This window comes from Bubalus bubalis, chromosome 13 (genome assembly GCF_019923935.1).
Source record: "Bubalus bubalis isolate 160015118507 breed Murrah chromosome 13, NDDB_SH_1, whole genome shotgun sequence".
Lineage (NCBI taxonomy): Eukaryota > Metazoa > Chordata > Mammalia > Artiodactyla > Bovidae > Bubalus > Bubalus bubalis.
The window spans coordinates 54,192,705-54,217,471 of NC_059169.1; the positions used below are offsets into that span (position 1 = coordinate 54,192,705).

Here is a 24,767-nt window from a genome sequence, read left to right on the forward strand (position 1 = left end):
GCCTCCCAGCTGTAAGGTGGGCGGGAGGGGGCCCGGGGGTTCTCGCTGCAGCGGGACGGCCTCCGTCCAAACTGCGGCCTCAAGAACCTCGCGTGCGTCTCGATTCCGGACTCCCGCGCTTTGAAGTAATTTGCTCGTATTTCAGGTGGAAATCGTAGGTGCGTGTGATTTAGGACGGCCCCGTGTAGTCAATCTGATTTGAAACCCGGGTTTAAGGTTGAGTTGTGAACCGGGGATAGCCCCCCTCACTGCCCGAAGGCTCCTGAAGTTTCCTGTTTATTTATAACTGGTGAGTACTGCTAAACAATAACTGTGGGCATAGACGCGCCTACAAGTATCACTTACTGCAGGTTTCGGGGGAGACAAGATCCTGAAGTGAGTTGGCATAACCTTGGCCCGGGGATGGGCCTTATCGCCGAGGGAGGGGAGGTACTCGTCCCCACCTAAGGTGTGGACATTCTTCACTCCCTGATAACGCAGGCCTTTCTTCAGCGGTTCAAGCAGATGGACAACGCCTGTTTGGCCCTGAGACTCAAGTTCTGGTGCATGTAAAACGGCCAGATCATGTCCCAGCCAAGATGACTCCCTGGTACCCCAACTTGTGATTCCTCTTTCCCTGGGGATCGTGGCCGTCAGCAGAGCCTGATGGGCAACGGGCTGCTTTCCCATCCTGGATCAGGGCCAGCTGCTTGAGGACCGCATCCACAGAGATCCGCCCCCCCCTCCCCCCAAGCCCGCGTTCCTATTGCTGGCTAGCAACTCCAAAAAAACGCCATTTTGGGTTCTGTTTCTGAACTGAGGGCAGGGGAAGAATAAGGGCAGCTCAAGGCAGCTGTGAAACTATTAGAGGAGTCTATGGAAGCCATGGAGCTGTAAATGTGAAAGACTAAAGAAGAAAAAACCCACAAACTCATAAGTTTAGAACTAAATTGTTGTAGGAAGGAGGACCCTTTCCAGGGCCTGAAAGTGGGCTCTTGTCTAACACTGGGAATTGAATTGTCAGAGGAAACACACGTGCTTACAAAGCAAGAGACTTTACTGGAGGGGAATAGGAGGGTAGGGGAACCCAGGAGGACTGTTCTGCCACTGGCTTGCAGTCTCAGGTTTTATGGTGATAGGATTAGTTTTTGCATTAGTTTTTGGCCAGTCACTCTGACTCAGGGTCCTTCCTGGGTTGAAGAATTGAAGAAAGACTTAAGTCCTTGAAACCTAGACACAGAGTAGTGAAACTATTAAATATTTAGAATAAAGAGAAAAATCTAGGATTTTTCAGATTCCAGAGATAGAAATCAAATTACCAAAGGAACACTAATCAGACTGGCAGCTGACTTCCTCTCAGTTCACTCACTCTGTCCTGTCGGACTCTGTGACCCCATGGACTGTAGCACTCCAGGCCTCCCTGTCCATCACCAACTCCCAAAGCTTGCTCAAACTCATGTCCATCAAGTCAGTGATGCCATCCAACCATCTCATCCTCTGTCATCCCCTTCTTCTCCCGCCTTCAACCTTTTCCAGCATCAGGGTCTTTTTCAATGAGTCAGTTCTTCCCATCCGGTGGCCAAAGTATTGGTGCTTCAACATCAGTCCTTCTAATGAATATACAGGACTGATTTCCTTTAGAATAGATGGGTTGGATCTCCGTGCAGTCCAAGGGACTCTCAAGAGTCTTCTCCAGCATCACAGTTCAAAAGCATCAATTCTTTGGTGCTCAGCTTTCTTTATGATCCAACTCTCACATCCGTACGTGACTACCTCTTACCAATAAAAACGGATCCCAGAAGACAACAAAGTAGTATTTTCAGTGCTGATAGAAAGTAATATCCTTCAATTTTATAGCCAGAGAAATGGTCATTTACAGGCGAAGTGAAAAGGCAAATGGTGGAATGGGAGAAAGATTTACATATCATATATGTAAGGGATTGCTATGCTGAAAGTGTAAAGAACCCCTACAACCCAACAACAACAAAACCCAACAACTCTGTTTAAAAATGGGCAAAGGATTTAAATAGACATTTCCCCAAAAAGACATACAAATGACCAATAACCACATGAAAAGATGCTCAACCTCACTGATTAAAGTGCAGTGAAAGTGTTGAGTCGCTCAGTCGTGTCTGACTCTTTGTGACCCCATGGACTGTAGCCTGCCAGGCTCCTCTGTCCATGGGATTCTCCAGGCAGGAATACTGGAGTGGATTGCCATTCCCTTCTCCAGGGGATCTTGCCACCCCAGAGATTGAACACTAGGTCTCCCACATTGCACGCAGATTCTTTACAATCTGAGCCACCAGGAAATGCAAGTCAAAATTAAAATGAGAACAAATCACTCCCATTAGGATGGCTACTACAAAACAAGAACAACCACAAAGCAGAAAATAACAAGTGTTGAGGATATGGAGAAATTGGGAACTCGTGTGTTGCTGGTAGGAATATAGAATGGTGTGACTGCTGTGGAAAATTACGGCAGTTCCCCTCGCAAATTAACCATAGCATTATCACATGATCCAGCAATTCTACTTCTGGTACATAACCCAAAAGGAATGAAAGCAGGAACTCCCACAGGTATTTGTACATTCATGTTCACAGCAGCATTATTCCCAATTGTCAAAAGGAAGCAATGCAAGTGTCCATTGTCAGATAATGGATAAGCATAATGTGATGTGTATATACAGTGGAATACTATTCAGCCTTAAGAAGGAAGGAAATCTTGTCATAGTTTACAACATGGATCAGTCTTAAAGACACTAAGTAAAATAAGCCAATCATAAAAGACAAATACAGTTAAGAGGGTTAATCCATATGTAAGTTACAGTCATCCATTCGTATCCAGGGCTTCCCCAGTGGCTCAGTGGTAAAGCATCTGTGGGCACTGCAGGAGCCACAAGATGAGACTTTGATCTCTGGGTCTGGAAAATCTGGAGGAGAAAATGGCAAGCCACTCCAGTATTCTTGCCTGGAAAATCCCATGGACAGAGGAACCTGGAGAGTTACAGTCCACCGGGTCACAGAGTTGGATGCGACTGAGTAACTAAGCATTGATTTCATATCCAAGGGTCCTCTGCATCTGAGGATTCAACCAACCATGGACTGTAGTACTGTAAGATTTACAGTTGACAAATATCCACATATAAGTGGACATGTGCAATTCACAGCTGTTGTTGGAGGGTCAACTGTCCTGTACAACTACACTTCTAAGAAGTGCAGAGTAGTAAGATTTGTAGAGACAGGATAGAATGATGGTTACCAGGTGGATGTGAGAGGGCAGGTGAGCAGAGGGATTGGGAGCTGTTTCAGGTAACAGAGCCCTCATCTGTGGCTGGAGGCCCACTTCTTGGTTCACTGTCCTGTGGGTTCACCATGGCTGGTGAGTCCTGGGCCTGCATTGTCCCTCCTGCTTCCTGCCTGCTCTCCCCTCCCCTCCACGCTTGGGCATGGCCTTCCATAATCCATCTGCAGTTCGTTCCTTCCTTTATTCACTCTCTGCGTCAGGCTCTGTCCTGAGCCTGGGGAACAGAGACAACCTCTTGGCCCACGTGCAGCTTTTGTTCTTTCTCGTATTCTGTTCGCCTCTATCCTGGGGTTGGAGGAAACCTGAGAAAATCAGATACATCTGTGCAAACCATTACAGTATTTAGTAAATCTCTTGGGGGAGGTCCTTTGAGGCTATGCAAATATCCTGCTTCTCTGAAGTTTCTCCCACTAATTGGAGCATCTATCAGTGGACCTTGGCTGCACCAGGCCGTTTTCTTTGCTGCATACTTGACTAATGATCTGTTTGTTGACTAATGAGATGCAGCCAAGAAGGGAGTTCAGAGGTTTAGCTGTCAAGGTGGGATGACAGAGTCCTGACTCTGATGACTGCAGGAGTTTCTGGTTTGGTTAGATCTGCATTTAGACGTATAGAATCTGTCCCCAGAAAGTGTCCTGGCCACTGGTTCTAGGATCAGTCCAGGAACATGGTCAGATCAGATCAGATCAGTCCATCAGTCGTGTCAGACTCTTTGCTACCCCATGAATCGCAGCACGCCAGGCCTCCCTGTCCATCACCAACTCCTGGAGTTCACTCAGACTCACGTCCATTGAGTCAGTGATGCCATCCAGCCATCTCTGTCGACCCCTTCTCCTCCTGCCCCCAATCCCTCCCAACATCAGAGTCTTTTCCAATGAGTCAACTCTTCGCATGAGGTGGCCAAAGTACTGGGGTTTCAGCTTTCGCATCATTCCTTCCAAAGAAATCCCAGGGCTGATCTCCTTCAGAATGGACTGGTTGGATCTCCTTGCAGTCCAAGGGACTCTCAAGAGTCTTCTCCAACACCACAGTTCAAAAGCATCAATTCTTCGGCGCTCAGCCTTCTTCACAGTCCAACTCTCACATCCATACATGACCACAGGAAAAACCATAGCCTTGACTAGACAGACCTTTGTTGGCAAAGTAATGTCTCTGCTTTTGAATATGCTATCTAGGTTGGTCATAACTTTCCTTCCAAGGAGTAAGCGTCTTAATTTCATGGCTGCAATCACCATCTATAGTGATTTTGGAGCCCAGAAAAATAAAGTCTGACACTGTTTCCACTGTTTCCCCATCTATTTCCTATGAAGTGATGGGACCCGATGCCATGATCTTCGTTTTCTGAATGTTGAGCTTTAAGCCAACTTTTTCACTCTCCACTTTCACCTTCATCAAGAGGCTTTTGAGTTCCTCTTCACTTTCTGCCATAAGGGTGGTGTCATCTGCATATCTGAGGTTATTGAGATTTCTCCCGGCAATCTTGATTCCAGCTTGTGTTTCTTCCAGTCCAGTGTTTCTCATGATGTACTCTGCATATAAGTTAAATAAACAGGGTGACAATATACAGCCTTGACGTACTCCTTTTCCTATTTGGAACCAGTCTGTTGTTCCATGTCGAGTTCTAACTGTTGCTTCCTGACCTGCATACAAATTTCTCAAGAGGCAGATCAGGTGGTCTGGTATTCCCATCTCTTTCAGAATTTTCCACGGTTTATTGTGATCCACACAGTCAAAGGCTTTGGCATAGTCAAGAAAGCAGAAATAGATGTTTTTCTGGAACTCTCTTGCTTTTTCCATGATCCAGCAGATGTTGACAATTTGATCTCTGGTTCCTCTGCCTTTTCTAAAACCAGCTTGAACATCAGGAAGTTCACGGCTCACATATTGCTGAAGCCTGGCTTGGAGAATTTTGAGCATTACTTTACTAGCGTGTGAGATGAGTGCAATTGTGTGGTAGTTTGAGCATTCTTTGGCATTGCCTTTCTTTGGGATTGGAATGAAAACTGACCTTTTCCAGTCCTGTGGCCACTGCTGAGTTTTCCAAATGTGCTGGCATATTGAGGGCAGCACTTTCACAGCATCATCTTTCAGGATTTGGAATAGCTCAACTGGAATTCCATCACTTCCACTAGCTTTGTTCGTAGTGATGCTTTCTAACGCCCACTTGACTTCACATTCCAGGATGTCTGGCTCTAGGTCAGTGATCACACCATCATGATTATCTGGGTCGTGAAGATCTTTTTTGTACAGTTCTTCTGTGTATTCTTGCCATCTCTTCTTAATATCTTCTGCTTCTGTTAGGTCCATACCATTTCTGTCCTTTATCGAGTCCATCTTTGCAAGAAATGTTCCTTTGGTATCTCTGATTTTCTTGAAGAGATCCCTAGTCTTTCCCATTCTGTTGTTTTCCTCTATTTCTTTGCATTGATCGCTGAAGAAGGCTTTCTTATCTCTTCTTGCTATTCTTTGGAACTGTGCATTCAGATTCTTATATCTTTCCTTTTCTTCTTTGCTTTTCACTTCTCTTCTTTTCACAGCTATTTGTAAGGCCTCCCCAGACAGCCATTTTGCTTTTTTGCATTTCTTTTCCATGGGAATGGTCTTGATCCCTGTCTCCTCTACAATGTCACGAACCTCATTCCATAGTTCATCAGGTACTCTATCTATCAGATCTAGGCCCTTAAATCTACTTCTCACTTCCACTGTATAATCATAAGGGATTTGATTTAGGTCATACCTGAATGGTCTAGTGGTTTTCCCTACTTTCTTCAATTTAAGTCTGAATTTGGCATAAGGAGTTCATGGTCTGAGCCACAGTCAGCTCCTGGTCTTGTTTTTGCTGACTGTATAGAGCTTTTCCATCTTTGGCTGCAAAGAATATAATCACTCTGATTTCGGTGTTGACCATCTGGTGATGTCCATGTATACAGTCTTCTCTTGTGTTGTTGGAAGAGGGTGTTTGCTATGACCAGTGCATTTTCTTGGCAAAACTCTATTAGTCTTTGCCCTGCTTCATTCCGTATTCCAAGGCCAAATTTGCCTGTTACTCCAGGTGTTTCTTGACTTCCTCCTTTTGCATTCCAGTCCCCTATAATGAAAAGGATATCTTTTTTGGGTGTTAGTTCTAAAAGGTCTTGTAGGTCTTCATAGAACCATTCAACTTCAGCTGCTTCAGCGTTACTGGTTGGGGCATAGACTTGGATTACTGTGATATGGAATGGTTTGCCTTGGAAACGAACAGAGATCATTCTGTGGTTTTGGAGATTGCATCCAAGTACTGCATTTTGGACTCTTTTGTTGACCATGATGGCCACTCCATTTCTTCTGAGGGATTCCTGCCCGCAGTAGTAGACACAATGGTCATCTGAGTTAAATTCACCCATTCCAGTCCATTTCAGTTCACTGATTCCTAGAATGTCGACATTCACTCTTGCCATCTCTTGTTTGACCACTTCCAATTTGCCATGATTCATGGACCTGACATTCCAGGTTCCTATGCAATATTGCTCTTTACAGCATTGGACCTTACTTCTATCACCAGTCACATCCACAGCTGGGTATTCTTTTTGCTTTGGCTCCATCCCTTCATTCTTTCTGGAGTTATTTCTCTGCTGATCTCCAGTAGCAAATTGGGCACCTACTGACCTGGGGAGTTCCTCTTTCAGTATCCTATCATTTTGCCTTTTCGTACTGTTCGTGGGGTTCTCAAGGCCATTCCCTTCTCCAGTGGACCACATTCTGTCAGGAACACGTTACTGATTGCATTTAAACTGGGAAAGCCTGGGCTTTGGCTGCTGTCACTGGGAACACTGATTGACTCCCCACCAGAAAAGAGCAGGTTTTTAGGAAAAATTACACAGCTATACAGTCTCCATGGCTGTGATCACTCTGTGACTGCCTTGGATTGAGAACTGACAAGTTTCTGCTAAACAAAGGCAGAATGGACACACCATTCCAGGCAGGAGAGGGGCACATGCTAAGCTCTTGAGAATATGTGTGTGGGGTCAGCATTTGAGACTGCCCTGGAGGTCATGCAACCTATGTTAAACCCCCATGTAATACACTCAGGGCCTCTCCTCTGTCGGATTATTTAAAGACAGTTTCCCCAGTCTACTGATGCCGAAAGCTCAGCTTCTCTGTATACTAGTGCCAAGTGGAATCTCAAGACAGAGTTTTGGATGAAGTAGAAAAGAAGGGCTTTATTGCTTTGCCAAGCAAAGAGGGCCACAGCAGACTCTTGCCCTCAAAACCATATGTCCCAACTTGGAGAAGATAGTGAGAGGTCTTATGGCAGTTTTTCAAAGAGGGCATGATCAGCTTGTGGACTGTCTTCTGATGGATCAGCCTTCAAGTCCAGGTGGTCTGGGGTCTATGTGAGCAGCATACCATGGTTAATTGTTAACTTCTCCCACCTGGAGTGGGTCTCAGTAGCTGCTGCTGCTGCTGCTAAGTTGCTTCAGTCGTGTCCGACTCTGTGCGACCCCATAGACGGCAGCCCACCAGGCTCCTCCATCCCTGGGATTCTCCAGGCAAGAACACTGGAGTGGGTTCAGTAGCTGCAGAATAGCTCAAAGATGCTGTTGTATGTATCCGTTCATGGGGAAATAGGACCTTGCCTCAAGGCTGCTCTTGACTGTTTCTGCCTGGTCTCTGCATCCCCTCCCTTCCCTAACGAACAACTGCTTGAGTCTGCCCCTTGGAACTCAGGAAAGGGCATGGAAGCTGAATGAAGGCTCCTTGATTACAGGAGTAATCAAAGGGGTGGACGACAGAAAGGCCTTGTGCAAGGAGCCCCGCATTTAACTATAAACTTTCTCAAGGCGGGACTAGGTTTCTTTTGCTTTCAAGTGAGCCCAGCACATAGCAGGCAGAAAAGAGGCACTGAATCATATTGACTGAATACTTGAATGACAAGTAACCTGGAATTAGTGGTGTCCATGGAGACGAAGGTTCTATCCTTGGGTGGGGAAGATCCAGTGGAGGAAGGTATGGCAACCCTCTCTAGTATTCTTGCCTGGGAAATCCCATGGACAGAGCCTGGGGGGATACAGTCCTTGGGGTCGCAAAGAGTCAGTCAGACATAGCTGAAGTGACTGAGCATGCATGCATGTTTTCCCGTTTTCTCAAACTTCTCGTAACTCTGGTATAGCACAGACTGCTATATACAGCAGTGACAGTCTTAGTGTCATTAGAATAGTTAAAGCTTATTATATTATGACATGAAGAAACATGTGCAGACCAGCCTAGGGATTGAACCATCAAACACTAGAAAGGATAGACTGACTTGGGCAGAGTGGGAAAAAGATGGGTTGTGGTGTCAGTGATTGTGGATTACAGCCCCAGCTTCCTCACTTGTTAGCTGAGTAATACTGTGGGACTTCTCTAAGTTCCCTGAGACTCAAATTTCTTCTGTCTCTCATGGTAGGAGGGTTAGATGACATTTTATATATATAGGTGTATGGACAGGTATAAATGTAGTATACGTAAAAATATGCAATACATACTTGTATGTATACATGAACTTACAGCTACCTGTGTGTATATAATCTAGCATGAATATTACCCAAGTTTGTCTTCTGTGTCTATAGTTCCTGGCATATAGTCATTTTATCAGTCAGGAGCCACTTTAAATATATCAACAGAGAAAACATAATACAAGGAGACACATAAACAGGTGTTAGAGTCGAACAGCCACAGGAACTGAGGTCCCACAGAGCAAGCACTTGCAGGAAGAGCTCCCTCCCTGAGGCAGGGGCACACAGAGAAGAGGGGCAGGGTGTTAGGGTGCAGAAGCTTGAAGGAAAGGCCCGGCTGCCCAGGGAGGGGCACCGGCCAGCACTGCTGGCTCTGCAGGACTCAAGGAGTTTGTTCTGGGAGCACGAGAATGTTCACAACAGCCAGAACAGCACAAGATTGGTACCGACGGCTGCCACGCTGCTGGGCTGGGGTCTGGGGACACTGGCAGGACAGCAGCAGATGGAGCAGGGCCTGTCCAGCATCACAAGGCAGTGTGTGTGTGTGTGTGTGTGTGTGTGTGTGTGTGTGTGTGTGTAGTGGGGAATTGGAACAGATAATAGCAACTAGCAAAATCGTGTGTGTGTGCAGTGTGTGTGGTGGGGAATTGGAACAGAGATAACAGCTTAGCAACTAGCAAAATTGTGTGTGTGTGTGTGTGTGTATGTGGTGGGAAGTTGGAACAGAGACAACAGCTTAGCAACTAGCAAAATCACCAAACTTAATCCGGTGCATTCATGATGGTAAGCGCTGTTGGAACTCCAGGGTGCAATCGAGCACAACTGATTTATCCACTTCCGTGGTATGGCACGTTCAAGCTACTTCCAGATTTGCATGATTTGAAATGATTGATGCTGCAATGAAAATTCCTTCAATTTTGTCTGGATTGAAAAATATTGTCATTGGGGAGAGCTTATATGATATTCTATAAACCATAAAGGAGTTATTTATGAACACCATATCTGCCAAGACTGAGTGTCTAAATATATGTAAATCCAGACATCATAAACAACATAAGTAAAGTACCTGCTCCCATTTCATCCTCTTGGAAAGAAAGCTCACCCACAGGAGGACCAGTGCCTGGGAGAGGGTGTGGGACAGCACAAGCTTGGCCGAGGTTTGGTCCTGATGCTGTTGAGGATATAACCCACCCAACTACATGTTACCTGGAGATTCTGCAAATTAACTTCCTTCATCACTGGACACAACCACAGACTGCAAGTGAACGGTTACTGTGGTAGCACCTGTGTTCATTTCCCTGCTGCTGCTGCTACTGCTAAGTCGCTTCAGTCGTGTCAGTCTCTGTGTGACCCCATAGACGGCAGCCCACCAGGCACCGCCGTCCTTGGGATTCTCCAGGCAAGAACACTGGAGTGGGTTGCCATTTCCTTCTCCAATGAATGAAAGTGAAAAGTGAAAGTGAAGTCGCTCAGTCGTGTCCGACTCTTAGCAACCCCATGGACTGCAGCCTACCAGGCTCCTCCGCCCATGGGATTTTCCAGGCAAGAGTACTGGAGTGGGGTGCCATTGCCTTCTCCATTTCCCTAGGAGCGGCTAAATGTTTAACTAAGGTATGTCCGCACAGCCTCCTACCTTGCTCCTTCAACAAGTCAGTCATTTTTGAAATGTTCTGTGATTTTCTGAGTATTCCTGTTGGTTTTTCTGTTAAAGATCATGCTTGGTGCGCGAGGAAGATAAAGTATTTTGGAAAAGTGAGAGTGCCATCTTGTGGAGCATCCACGCTGCAGTGCTTTTAATTTAAAGAAGCTGGGGAGTTCTCCCTGCAGCTCATCTGGACCGATGACGTTCTGTAGGCAGGGGGATGGACTGGTGTCAGTCTGCTCCACCTTCTGAGGATGAGAGGTTTCCCTTACACACACAGCTGACCCCTCGTCTACCCTGGGTTGCCTTCGTCTCCTGTCTCCTCTTCACATCAAACCCTGACTTTGCTGTTTGCTGTGTACCTCCTCAGGGAAGAGCTGGGAAATTTCTTTAAAAATCCACATAACCATTACAATTCAGTGGGAAATACCTTTGGCTTAGGAGTATTTACATTTAAAAGTATTTACATTAAAAAAAAACAAAACCTTGTTTTAAACAACACATATAAAACAAAATGCGGCTTCTCAGGTGGGGCGAGTGGTAAAGAACCCTCCTGCCAATGCAGGAGACCTAAGAGACGCAGCCTCTCGATCCCTGGGTTGGGAAGATCCCCTGAAGAAGGAAATAGCAGCCCACCCCAGTATTCCTGCCTGGAGAATCCCATGGACAGAGGAGCCTGGTGGGCGATAGTCCATGGGGTCGCAAAGAGTCAGACATGACTTAGTGACTGACCAACCAATCAACAACATAAAATGCACCTCCGTAATTTTTTTTATCTTTATAAATACTTCATAGTTTCCAGGTGGAATACTGAAATTTACATATTACTTTGAAGACAACTAGTTTACAGCTCATTTGAAATAAAATATACAAGAAGTCTGAGACATAAGGGACAGGTAGGAAACCTGAAATGCTGTCACTTAATCTACCTCCAGGAGCTTTGGGGCTCGCAGGTTGATCTGACCTTGAGTCAGGTTAGACACTGCATGACCAGGTTGTCCATCTTACCAAAGTCAAAGCCTTTAATCCTAGGCCTTCTGACAGATGCCAACATCTCTTTTCGTTAAAGAATACTTATTTCTTTTTACGAAGTTCTGTAATGAAATTTTACTAAGAAATGACTGAATCAGAAAGCAATACAAGGCATCTTTATATTACAAACGAAATCAATGAAGACTTAGAAGGATAAACATCTAGCATTCTAAGAAATGCCCGATTCTGATTGCTCACAGCAACAGAATTCCCACACTCTTTTTTCTCTTAAAGATCTTTTCCTGCTTGTTTCCAGACTTCTTTCACTCCTTTAATGCTTTCTTTCTTCACGCATTTCCAGTATTCTTGTATGCCAAGATGCTGCGGCACCTGTCAACCAAAATGAAAACTCAGGGTCAGTGTCTGCAACTTTCAGCCCCGTCGTCTCCATGTACTTGCGGTGCCTGTTCCCCAGCTACCTCCAGAAAGGCCTGGAAGTGATGACACAGAAAGTGCCTGCAGCACAGGTGAAAGCCAAAGGGAAAAGGTGAGACATGAAGTGAGGCAAGGGTGGCCTCAGGGGAACCACAGAATGGAGTTTCCTCCCCAAGAAGGGAACAAAGACTGTGGTGACTTTCATATGTTGGTTTTACAATGAAATTATTTCATAATGTGTTCTTTTCATAATACTTTATAATGTTTCTGTTTTTCTGGTGAACTTCACTTAGCTACATGGAATAAAAACAATAAACCTAAGACTTTGACTTAACCTTGGCTAAAATTAAAAAAGAAAGGAACCAAGGTCACCATATACTTGATGAGAAGCCTTAGGAAGAAATAACTCACACAAATACTTTGTGTTTGCTATTTATCTCAGTTAAATGAGAAAGCAAAGGTTAGAAAATACTTGGCTCCTTGTGCCCACAGAGCGTAGCACTGCTGGAGACCCACCACTGGAAGCGGCAGGTGGTTTCAGATTATATTTATGGCCTTTTCTGCTCACTGACTTGAAGCTCTTCTCTTTAGTATGTTTTTAAGAAATGGCAAAGAGGGCGCAGGGTATGTTACAAGTTAACTGGAAAGGCTGGTTTAATTTCTACGAGTATGATTATTAACTATGAGGTGCTGCCTGTAAATCACCAGTAGAAATAATATCTGTTCATTTTCTATAAATAATGTTTGTAGCAGGAAGATCAATATTCTCTTCTCAGTTGTAAACGAACAGCACTGTTGATGTGAGCTCACCACAGTCTCTCCTGTTCTCACTCCTGCCTCCTCTGGACTAAATTCCTACTTACCCCCTGGACCCTTGTCTTCAACTTGTCGATGTTTCAACCAGCTTTCATGAGTGTTTCTAGCAGATTCAAATCTAAACAAAATTCTAAGTTTGATCTGTCCCTCAGTTATAGACTAATATGTGAATGTGAGTGAATCTTGTTAATAGTGAACATTTACTTCAAGTGTTTCAGTCACTACATTAAGTATCATAATAATTCTCTCCAGTAGATTGTATTGGTTCCTTGTTGTACAGATGAGGAATCTGAGGGTCAGAAAAATTATGTAGCTTTGCAAGATCTGGTAGTTAATACATGATAGGGCTAGAGCTTGGGTCTTGGTATCTAACTACAACATCCAAATTAAAATTTGGAATCGTGGTTCCTGATTCAGATTTTTTTAAAAAAGAAGACAAAAATGGTGGTCCCATCTGTAGGAGATACTTTTGTTGTAATTACTGCTTACAATCTCTTTAAAAATGTTGAAAACTCCATTTAAGACTATACATTAAATCAAATTCTCGGTTTAGTTTCATTCATTTAACTACATATAAACATGCAATTTAAAGACTCAAAATCTGTTACCCATAAACCTCGATGCATCCTGTTTTTTAACACCCCAAGAAACTCTTCGTGACTCAGACACTCATCACCATCTAAATCGAAGATCTTGAAGACGGTGTCCAGAATATTGTTGGACAGCTCCTGTCCTGTTGCTACTTTGACTGCTCTCTTGAACTCCGCTGAAGGGAGAAAATATAAAAACTCATCAACCACATAAAATAGTCTAAGTCTAAATTTTTATTATTTGAGAAGTAAAAACAACTCTATTTATTTATCATTTGGGAAGTAAAACAACACAAATACTCATCAAGAATGTGTTCAAATAATAAATTAAATATGGCTGAGAAACGTCAGCAGGCTATTTTAATCTAATCAGTGTTTTGAATATACATTTAAATATTTCCTTCTCCTTCTCAGGGAGAAAAATAAGAAAGCAAAAGCAAAATTAATTGTTAATAAATTGTTTGGCAAATGGTTGTAAATCTAGAATAACCACACTGAATTAACTGAAAGGCCAATCAATTGTTTTTCTGGTAAGTGGTCCCTGGACTGGTATCAATCAGTTAAAGAACAGGGTGACAGTATTCATAGATAGTAAAAATTAAGTGACTCACATAACTTACCTAGTCTGACAGGACGATGAGCTAAACTAAACATCTGCATGGCAATAGCGAAGTCTTCCAAGTGGGTTGCAAAATGACAAAATGACTTGAACTCTTCCAAACTAATGTTCTAAAAGAACAACAAAGTGAGATTTTATTACAACTTTGTAAACTTATTCAACAATGTTATGACTATAACTGTGTGTCCTCTTTTCTATCATGAAGTCTATGAATGTAGTCTATCCAAGTCTGGGATAGACCCAACTGAGCACAAATGTGTGGATTTTAGAGATTAGGAGGAACCCTCAGATTAAGTGCAGGGCCCTGGATGTGCCAGTGCAGACTGAACACTGCAAGGCTGGGGGCATGTGTCACAGGCCCGCTATCTCCCCTCAAAGGTCCTGAGTGAATTAAACCCTCTGCACATCTATGTTCATCGGGCACTTGTGGATTTCTCGTGTCCCTGCTGTCTCTGCTCCGGTGTCTGAAGGGCTGCCAGGTGACCTGATGCTGGGGGGCAATTCTCAGTGGGTCTTCTGAGCTTCTCACATCTCGTAGACAGAGGCCCAGCCACTATTCTACTCCAGGGTCTTTCCAGGGTATCTGCATAGTGAACAGCCTGGAGCAGACACAGTTGTCTCCCTCAGAGCAGGGGCGACCGCACCTACTGTCCCTCATGAAGGATTTGGGCTCCTCGGCTGTGGCGTAAACCCACCTCATGGGCCCTGGGGGACAGATGTGGTGCCTGGGCGGCCTCCAGACTACAGACAATAACCTTCTCTGGCTCTGACCTGGCAGGTTTGGGTCTTCTGTTGGCACCCAGGAAGTGACACAGGCTAACTTGCAGAGACAAAATCTCCATTAGTAATTAACACACTGCTATCTGAGATCCCATTTTCTACATTAAATATGGTAGAATGTCAGACCCTTGGGTGGTCTTGATTTTTAAAGATCTCATCATATAAATTAAAGAAATTGGTCTATTACTTGTGATGCCACTAATTCCTCCATTTTGTTAATTTTTCCTTTTGATTTTGATAATTTGGGGGGGAGTGAGGAAGGCAACAGATTTCTATATTTTATGCAGTAATTTAATAATTTCAACATAAGGCTTTTGGGTTTTACTTAGTACGTATACCCACTCTCAGAGATTGTTTCCAAGTTTTCTTCCATACTTACTCAGTTTTCTCTTTAACTTTAGTTCTTTGATCCACCTCAAGTTTATTTCTGAGTCATGAGGGAGGCAGAGGTCACCTTCATTTCTCCCTCAGATACCCAGTGAATTACCCCAGTTCCATTTATTTAGTTTTTTTATGCAACCAATTTATAATCTGAGTTTACACATACTAAATTTCTGTATTTGTATCTATCTCTGACTTTATTTTCTGTTCAACTTATTTGTCAAATTCATTGTCAGTCACACTGTTTTAGTTCTGATGTTTGGTGCTGTATTTTAATATCTCAGCTTTCTTTTTTAAAAAGACTTAATTTTTTTTTAGAGCAGTTTTGGGCTCACAGCAAAATTATAGGGAAGGTGCAGAGGTTTCCCTGTCCCTTAGCCCCCTCAGCAGTGTCACACAGACTTGTGGCTTGTCTGGCTCCCTCCCAAGAATTCGAGACTGTTTTATGGATGTCAGTTGGTGGTCACGGTACCTGGTACACCCCTGAGCCCTGTGCACTCAGGACCACACAGCTCTGCCTCCCTTCAGTTAGCTAGGGCCTTCAGGCCATCAGTCCAGCCAGTAGCTCAGTGTGACATCTCCAGGCCTAAACATTTATTTGCTGGAACGTGGTTCACTCCTTTCTTTTCTGGATGGTTTCTGGCAGATGGTGGAGCTCCTTGGGGGCAGAGCCTTGGAGAGTCTGGTCCCCGAGCAAAGATGTGGGCAGTTCTACCCCTGGCCCACCACGGACGAGCAGCATGACTGAGAAGGTTGCTGTCCTGTGTCGGCTGCGGGGTGTCCAGGGCTGATGTTTTGGTGCAGCAAACCAAGGCCGTGCAGACTGACATGACACTATACTTATGGGTTATTCAAGGGACAACTGCCATGTTTGTAATACTAAGAGGTTCTGTTCAAAACCAGGGGATGTCTCTACTGTTAGATGAGTTATTTCTTCTAACCAAGGTTTAAAGGTTTTTCTATATATTTCTTGTTAAATATATTTCTAATTGTTATGTATCTCTATTGTAATTATAAATGAAACCTTCATTGTATTTCATTATATTTTCCCTCATCACAGAGATAGCTTTAAAAAAATTATATAAAAACACATCCCCATGTCAAAAAAAATTTTTTTGGAACAATAAAGTTAAAAAAAAAATCACTTGAGGGTCCCCTGGTGATCCAGTAGCTAAGATTCCATGTTCCCATTGCAGGGGGCCTGGGATTGATCCCTGGTCTGGGAACTAAGTTCCACATGCTGCAACTAAAGATTCCATATGTGGCAACTAAGACCTGGCACAGCCAAATAAATAAATAAAAATAAATATTAAAAAAAAATCACTTGAAATCCTACCACAGTTCATTAATCATTACTAGCAGTTTGGCAATCATCATTTCATGCATCATATAATTATATAACAGTTGCTCAGTCTTGATTAATTTGGAAGCTACTTTACTGAATTCTATCAATGTCTAACTTATTATTTCATCTTCATCAGAAGCATTATAAAAAGGCACACCAACCTCTCCTGCTGACAGCTTCTCTCTCACATTTTTCCAATAAACATCTTTATTTTCAGTGTTAGTGAAAAAAAGGAGCCACTCTGCAAAGTCTTCTTTTCTCATGAAACTCAAACCTTTTGAGAACTGAAGGAACTCCATTTCTTGGACTTCTGCCTGTAAGTTTTCCATAAACCTAAATGTTGGAATACGAGATGGACGTCAGGACTTGTGGCTTCACCTTAGTGCTGTAACTAAGCGTGTGCCCACTCAGGAGCATGGGCACCCTGAGCAGTATCCCACGAGTTTCAATATACTGCAGGTCTCCAACCATTTGTCCATCAGATCACACTTAGCAAACTGTCAGATTCAGTGTTGGAACCCAGGTTTGTCTAAATCACAGATACTTTTTCAAAATACAATGCTGTTTCTTTAAATGAGAATACTAATATCTACACTAATACCATAATTAGCTACCACAACAGTGTCTCTTGGTATCACCTTCCTTGTCTTTCCTGGAGACATACAAGCTGTATGTCTTTATGAAACAGTATCCTTCATCTTCATGAAGATCTACAAAAAAGATCTTCATGACCCAGATAATCACGATGGTGTGATCACTGACCTAGAGCCAGACATCCTGGAATGTGAAGTCAAGTGGGCCTTAGAAAGCATCACTACGAACAAAGCTAGTGGAGGTGATGGAATTCCAGTTGAGCTATTCCAAATCCTGAAAGATGATGCTGTGAAAGTGCTGCACTCAATGTGCCAGCACATTTGGAAAACTCAGCAGTGGCCATAGGACTGGAAAAGGTCAGTTTTCATTCCAATCCCAAAGAAAGGCAATGCCAAAGAATGCTCAAACTACTGCACAATTGCACTCATCTCACACGCTAGTGAAGTAATGCTCAAAATTCTCCAAGCCAGGCTTCAGCAATATGTGAACCGTGAACTTCCTGATGTTCAAGCTGGTTTTAGAAAAGGCAGAGGAACCAGAGATCAAATTGCCAACATCTGCTGGATCATGGAAAAAGCAAGAGAGTTCCAGAAAAACATCTATTTCTGCTTTATTGATTATGCCAAAGCCTTTGACTGTGTAGATCACAATAAACTGCGGAAAATTCTGAAAGAGATGGGAATACCAGACCACCTGATCTGCCTCTTGAGAAATTTGTATGCAGGTCAGGAAGCAACAGTTAGAACTGGACATGGAACAACAGACTGGTTCCAAATAGCAAAAGGAGTTCGTCAAGGCTGTATATTGTCACCCTGTTTATTTAACTTATATGCAGAGTACATCATGAGAAACGCTGGACTGGAAGAAACACAAGCTGGAATCAAGATTGCCAGGAGAAATCTTAATAACCTCAGATATGCAGATGACACCACCCTTATGGCAGAAAGTGAAGAGGAACTCAAAAGCCTCTTGATGAAGGTGAAAGTGGAGAGTGAAAAAGTTGGCTTAAAGCTCAACATTCAGAAAACGAAGATCATGGCATCCAGTCCCATCACTTCATGGGAAATAGATGGGGAAACAGTGGAAACCGTGTCAGACTTTATTTTTCTGGGCTCCAAAATCACTGCAGTTGGTGACTGCAGCCAAGAAATTAAAAGACGCTTACTCCTTGGAAGGAAAGTTATGACCAACCTAGATAGCATATTCAAAAGCAGAGACATTACTTTGCCAACAAAGGTCTGTCTAGTCAAGGCTATGGTTTTTCCTGTGGTCATGTATGGATGTGAGAGTTGGACTGTGAAGAAGGCTGAGCGCCAAAGAATTGATGCTTTTGAACTGTGGTGTTGGAGAAGACTCTTGAGAGTCCCTTGGACTGCAAGGAGATCCAACCAGTCCATTCTAAAGGAGATCAGCCCTGGGATTTCTTTGGAAGGAATGATGCTAAAGCTGAAACTCCAGTACTTTGGCCACCTCATGCGAAGAGTTGACTCATTGGAAAAGACTCTGATGCTGGGAGGGATTGGGGGCAAGAGGAGAAGGGGACGACAGAGGATGAGATGGCTGGATGGCATCACTGACTCGATGGACATGAGTCTGAGTAAACTCCGGGAGTTGGTGATGGACAGGGAGGCCTGGTGTGCTGCGATTCATGGGGTCGCAAAGAGTCTGACACGACTGAGCGACTGATCTGATCTGATCTGATCCTTAATCAGATAGGCTGTAAGGAGGAGGCTGAGACAAAGGGCAGAAAAGGCAACATCTTTCTAAGGAAGATGTTCTATAGAAACATCACAGTCCTATAGAAACAAAACTAAAATCTCCACACTCACATGAAGAGCTTCTTGTGGAATTTCTAGGATTAATTTGGGCAGTTAAAAAATTATATGTTTATAATATATTACACACGCATATATATAAAACATATAATATATGTGAGCTATTTTCTGTTATTACTTTACAACTTATGAAAAATTTTAAAGGCTTAAATTTTAAAGATTACTGAATTCTAACTCAGTACACCCCCTTTAACTTTAGGGTACCCTACTCCATCCAACAGAGAAGTTCCTGAAAAACTGCATTTAAAGCATTCTCTGTTCACTGCATCTTTTTTAAAAACTGCATAATGGTATAACACATTTCACAGGGCCCACTACTTACAGAAACTCTAATTCAAAAGTTTAAAGAAAATAAATAAATTTAAATTAAAACAAAATAAAAAAATAAAACCACATTTCCCGGTTCTCAAAAAAAAAAAAAAGAAAAAGTTTATTAAATACTTCAGATTTCTTAAAAAAAAAAAAAAGTAAAAAATACTGTGATTTCTCTGTGGCTCAGGAATTTACATACTGCATACGTTTTTATTAGATATAATACACATTTATATGTATTAGCTATGATTATTTTCATTTACTCCTCAATTTGAAGGAGTTTTGTTTCTTGTTTGCCTAGTCTAGCTTAATGATGCCATGTCATCTTTCTCTGTTATAAAACAGAAAAAAAGAGAAATAAAATATTTTTCTCCTGCAAAAAAAAAAAGTTTAAAGAATTCTAAGTGAAATTATTCCCTTTAAACAATCACCAAGCCCAATGATTTTATCTCCTAACTATGTCTTGTCTCTCACAGGATCCCTCCTTTGCTGTTACCCCTGTCCTGCCAGAGTAAGCCCGTCTGACCAGCACGTTCCACGGCCCCCTTCAGGGCCTCCCTCATGGGCGTAACTCAAGCCCCAGGACTCAGGGCCTCCGCCCTCACCTCCACCCTTCCCTTTTATTTCTACCAGACCCAGCCTCTCTGATTCCTGCACAAGGCACATGTTCTCATGCCTCTGTGTCCTTCCTTGCTGTTCTCTGTCCCTTGGTCCCTCCCTGCACAAACCATTTCTATCTGGTTAACTGATGTATTTTGAACATAGTAACTTTAGTTTACACTTCATAGGTTCTGCTCTCAGAGATACTATAGAGACCCACACACAGTATCTGGTCTTATGGTATGCAGTTCTGGGACATAAATACATGTATTCAGTTGTTTCTTTACTTTTTAGCTATAAAATTCCCCTAAAAGGACATAAATATTTGCATTTACCTTCGAAATTCTTTATAATGAAGTTTCCTTTCTCCTCTTTTTCCAAAGAAACGTATCTGAAGTGTTGTGTTAATTTCAGGTTCTTGCACCGTTTGTTCCTATAAAAAAATGATAGAATAATTTGAAGTAAATTATAACCAAGAACAGAAATGGATCCTGGAGCCTGGACAATTTCTAGGACAATACCTACAAAAGATTTCTGTAACAACAACAAAGTGTATAAAATAGATGCAACCCTTCTGTCCATCACTCTACACCTGTGCTCAAGAGGAGAACACCCATGGCTAAACACTGAGAGGACTCAGGAGGTCTCTGCAGAGAACAAACTCTGGATCAGGCCAACAAGGGAGCTTACAGCAGAAGATTAGTTATTTCAAAACGTGCCCCCTGGGTACTTTCTAATGAACCAGGACTGAGAGAGTTAAAGCAGGGAAGTCTGGAACCTTTCGCAGGATGCTAGAAATCTGAAAAACACTAGCTTTTCCTAATTACAAGGTCCCCAGGTGAGGAGTCCATTCAAGATAGTGAGAAGCAGGTTCAGAGACTTCCACCTTCACAATGTCAATCAAACAAACAAACAAAATCAGAACAGCTAAAAAGATATCAGCAGCAACTAAACAACAAAGGGGGTACACATGTAAACCAAATCATCTGAAAAAGAACAGCTAGAGAAAGACAGGCTGGATACAGGTGTTCCCCAATCCTGCCCCCACCGGCCAGAATCAGTGGCAGGCAGGTGACTGTTGTGTGGGAGTGGGAGAACTCGTGAGAACCTGGGCTGTAGAGGGGCAGGCAGCTGGCATGGGGGCTGGGGCAGAGGATGGGCCAGCTCCCGCGACTTCACATCTTCGGGCACCATTCAGCTGAGGGATAGTCGGGACCCAGAGAGAAAAATGTGCTTGGAGGGTGGACGGGGCTGTGGTCCAGGGCCTTAAATGGGAACCCAGGAGAGCAAGTGCACTGTGTCCTCTAGCGTGTGCTGCAGGACAGGGGTCACAACCCCACACCTGCAGCTCAGAGCCAGAAAGGTAACTGGGTTCAGACAGGGTGGGCACAAGGACAAGTTCACCAATGCTCCGCCAGGCAGAGAGTCAGTCAGCCAGGCAAGCGCTGGGCCTGTCTTCCAGCCCAGGGTGCGCTATCCCCATGGCAGAGACCACACGATGCAGGCCGCTAGGTGCCCTTGGCTCCCAGGGTTGGCCCAGAGGAAGTGGCAGCAGGTGCTGAGAAGAGCCTGAAGCGGGGACATAGACCAGGGTCACTGGAGGAGGGTTCTGCCCTGCACACATAGTCTGGGTCAATCTTCTGAGCTCTGGATCATGTGAATATGGCAAATCTATTTAAAATAGAAAAATTAGGTTACTGGTAATTTTCACAACTATCTGGGAATCCTTATTTGAAAAAATGGGATGGAGAAGCTACTCTTAACAACATCTGCTTGGAAATACTCAATTTATTTGCAAATACCTGGCATTCCGTTTCATTGGTTATTGCTGTCTTCAAGTCATCCTGTTTACTTATGATCTTCTGCAGCTAGGAAGAGGGCAAACAGGAATTCAGGTGCAGGTCTACTGGATTTTTAAAAATAACCTAAAAGACAGATGCTAAGTTTCTATTATAAAATGTATACTAGTTATTTGTTAAATAATAAATTATTTTTGCCTTATGACTAATAGTTTTTTCCCCTTAGATCACACAAGAATCAAAAATGAAAATGGATATGCAAGTATTAATATTATTACATTTATTACAATTTGGGTCATCTTTTCTCCTAAGAAAGCTGGCTCACTTAATACAGTTTAAAAGCATCACATTAAGGTATAAAAACATCATGATTATCCTCATCTCCATGAGAATTTTTATTCTCTTCTCTTCCTATCTCCTCTATCTTTTCTCTATCTCCTCTCTTCTTTTTCTATCTCTGATGCCTCATGGACACATTTTAAGTACCCAGCTCTTAAAAAAGCTATTCGTATCCCATAAATGTTCTTCCCTTGTCTCTTAATGCATTTATAAAGCATTAAAACAATTTAAAGGCCTACATCTTTCTACTAATTATGAAACTATCAATAGTACCTTCAGACCGAATACATTTTTAAAAAACCTACCTACCTTTAAGAATCATTTGTACCAATCCTCACATGGAAAGCAAATTAAAAAAAAAAAGAATTTTTTTTTTTAAATTAAATGTAGACAAAATCTCATACTATGGATCCAAATCCATTAGGAGACAAACCTTTGCCCATTTTTTCCTAGGCTATTTCTTTGTTAGTATTGAAAAATGCTGCCACTAAATTGCAAATTATTTCAAATGCAGCTGCTTCTATGAGATTTGTTTTAGGCATATGGTGTATCTCTAGTTCTCTAAAGCCCTCAAACTTTTCAACATTCTCCCCTCCCTCCCCAACCCCACTTATTTCAGGGAATAAAGCTGAATTGACAACTGACATACTGCCAAGTTCAATACCCAAACATTTCTTGCTTTGTTTCCCACACCTCCTAAGGTTTTTATTATGGCTTTCCTGATAGCTCAGTTGGTAAAGAATCCATCTGCAAGGCAGGAGACCCCGGTTTGATTTCTGGGTTGGGAAGATCCCCTGGAGAAGGGATAGGCTACCCACTCCAGTATTCTTGGGCTTCCCTTGTGGCTCAGCTGGTAAAGAATTCTCCTGCAATGTGGGAGACCTGGGTTCGATCCCTGGGTTGGGAACATCCCCTGGAGAAGGGAAAGGCTACCCACTCCAGTATTCTGGCCTGGAGAATCCCATGGACTGTATAGTCTATGGGGTCGCAAAGAGTCAGACACAACGGAACAACTTTTACTTTCACTTTTTCATGGAGAATTCCAGACACAGCAGAGACTCCTGTAACAACCCAACATACATGCATTACGCAGCCTCCACAGTTAGCTGCATCCAGCCATTCCTGGTCCAGCTGCACTTCTCCTACCCACTCCCTGCCCACCCACCCCTTGCCCTACCCCACATCCTGAAGATACGCTCTTACGAGCTTTCCCAGAAGTTTCTGGTTTCAGTTTACATGTGTATCTCAAATATATTTTTGTGTATGGTGTGAGGGAAAGGTTGTGGCTAATGTTTTCCATGTATATATCCTATCCATTTGTTCTTCTGTCATCTGTTGAAAAGACTTTGCTTTTCCCATTAACTGATCTGGTGTCTTTACTGAAAATCAAGTGATCATATAAGTGTGAACTCTACGCTCCACTGTCAACCTGTCCATCCTTTGGGCAATGTCATAGTGTCGGTGTCACTGTAGCTCTGAAGTATCTTCAAGTCAAGTGGAGAGAGTCATTGGATTTGTTCTTGATGTGGGTCATGACCGCAGAGGACTAGGTGCTGCTCAAACGACTGTTCTAAGTGCTGGAACACAGTGGTCATGGACAGAGAGTGTCCCTGCTCTCACTGAGCTTAAGTTCTAATGGGCCAGAGGTAACCAACAAGCGAACGAACAAACAGGAGAATTTCAGACAGTGTCAAGTGCTGTGACCAGAAAAATGAAGTAGGGTAACAGGACTCGGAGATACTGGGCAGGGGCTTCTATTAAGACTGGCTTCTTCTGGAGAGTTCTCTGTGAGGACAGGGCATCTGGGTGGAGCTCTGAGTAACTAGCTATGAAAGGAGTAGGGCAAGGCCCTCGAGGCAGAGGAAGAACAGTTTCTGGTAGAAACAGAGGTGCTTTGTTAGACAAAAAAAGAGTACTTTTAACATTAGTGGTGAAAAAAGCCAGGAGGACACATTCAAACACACATTCTGAATGTCTAAGAAAATACAGCCAAAATGACCAACTTCATACTGATCCATATTTTCAATTTCAGGCTGAAAATGAAGTAAAGTGTAACACATAGGTCAATTTAACTTATTTTTGCTTTCAGGATGGATCATGAGAATTTAAATTCTGGAGTAAGAACACTATTCCAGAATTAAGAAGAGTAAATTCTACTGAAGGTCTTTGCATTTAATAGTATCTCGAGCAGGAATATGTAGCATTCTAAAATGATAACCTCACTGCATTAAAAGCACAGCCCTTCCCACCAGTGTGGGAGAAATGTGAAGTCAGAGGACCACCTAAGGAGAAATTCACACTAGTAAACAGACTTGTCATCAACCTATTGTTTAAAGAAATTGCACTAAAATCCTGGCACTCATCCCAATAAGCAGATGCACCATCTATCAAGGCAAAAGACTAAATTGCTTTACTATTACCGGCTTTGATCATTGGTGGTGGTGTTTGTTACTATCTGACAGAGTGGATACTGGCTATACTGGCTTATACACAAAGTGGCTATTTTACTTACTCTTGGGATGAAGATGTGAACAATACACCAACCAACACAGCCAAGAGATCAGGATGGTAATAAGAAAGGGGTGTACCACATCACACAAAAGTCATAAACTAAGAATTTTATATTTGGGGACATTTTCACAAAACTTCATAGAAATCTATTACTTTCCATCTGCTGTTCCAAGTCAGTCTGTTATATTTATCTTTAGGGTATTAAAGTAATTTTCATTACTTTTCTAGCACTTATGGTGGGAAGAGCAACAAGTAAAATTCACTGGAGAAACATTCAGATAAGTTGGAAGAAGGAATAAACACACAAAATCCTGCCTTTTAAACTCTACTTTTCTGACCTGGAAAGAGTTGTTGGTTCTTCCAATAAAATTTCAAGCAGAAGATGCTATATACCTAGGCTTCCTAATATAATCATCATGGAAGTGAAATAATTATTC

At 42.9% G+C, this 24,767-nt stretch overlaps 1 protein-coding gene and 1 long non-coding RNA gene across 2 annotated transcripts in view; one reads left to right on the forward strand and one right to left on the reverse strand.

Annotated features, from left to right (window-relative positions):
• Nucleotides 1-150: 150 nt before the first annotated feature.
• Nucleotides 151-15,537, forward strand: LOC123328986. Its single transcript, XR_006544057.1, has 2 exons — nt 151-289; nt 11,736-15,537. It is a non-coding gene; the product is annotated as an uncharacterized LOC123328986 (long non-coding RNA).
• MICU2 (mitochondrial calcium uptake 2) overlaps nt 11,166-24,767 on the reverse strand; it is a 55,615-nt gene continuing 42,013 nt past the window's right edge. Inside the window, exons 7-12 of the mRNA XM_006073219.3 lie at nt 21,484-21,549; nt 20,017-20,114; nt 16,502-16,673; nt 13,836-13,944; nt 13,234-13,391; nt 11,166-11,764 (exon numbers count right to left, since the gene is read on the reverse strand). Coding sequence (XP_006073281.2) covers nt 11,663-11,764; nt 13,234-13,391; nt 13,836-13,944; nt 16,502-16,673; nt 20,017-20,114; nt 21,484-21,549 — 705 coding nt within the window. The 3' untranslated portion in view covers nt 11,166-11,662. The remainder of the gene's footprint in view (nt 11,765-13,233; nt 13,392-13,835; nt 13,945-16,501; nt 16,674-20,016; nt 20,115-21,483; nt 21,550-24,767) is intronic.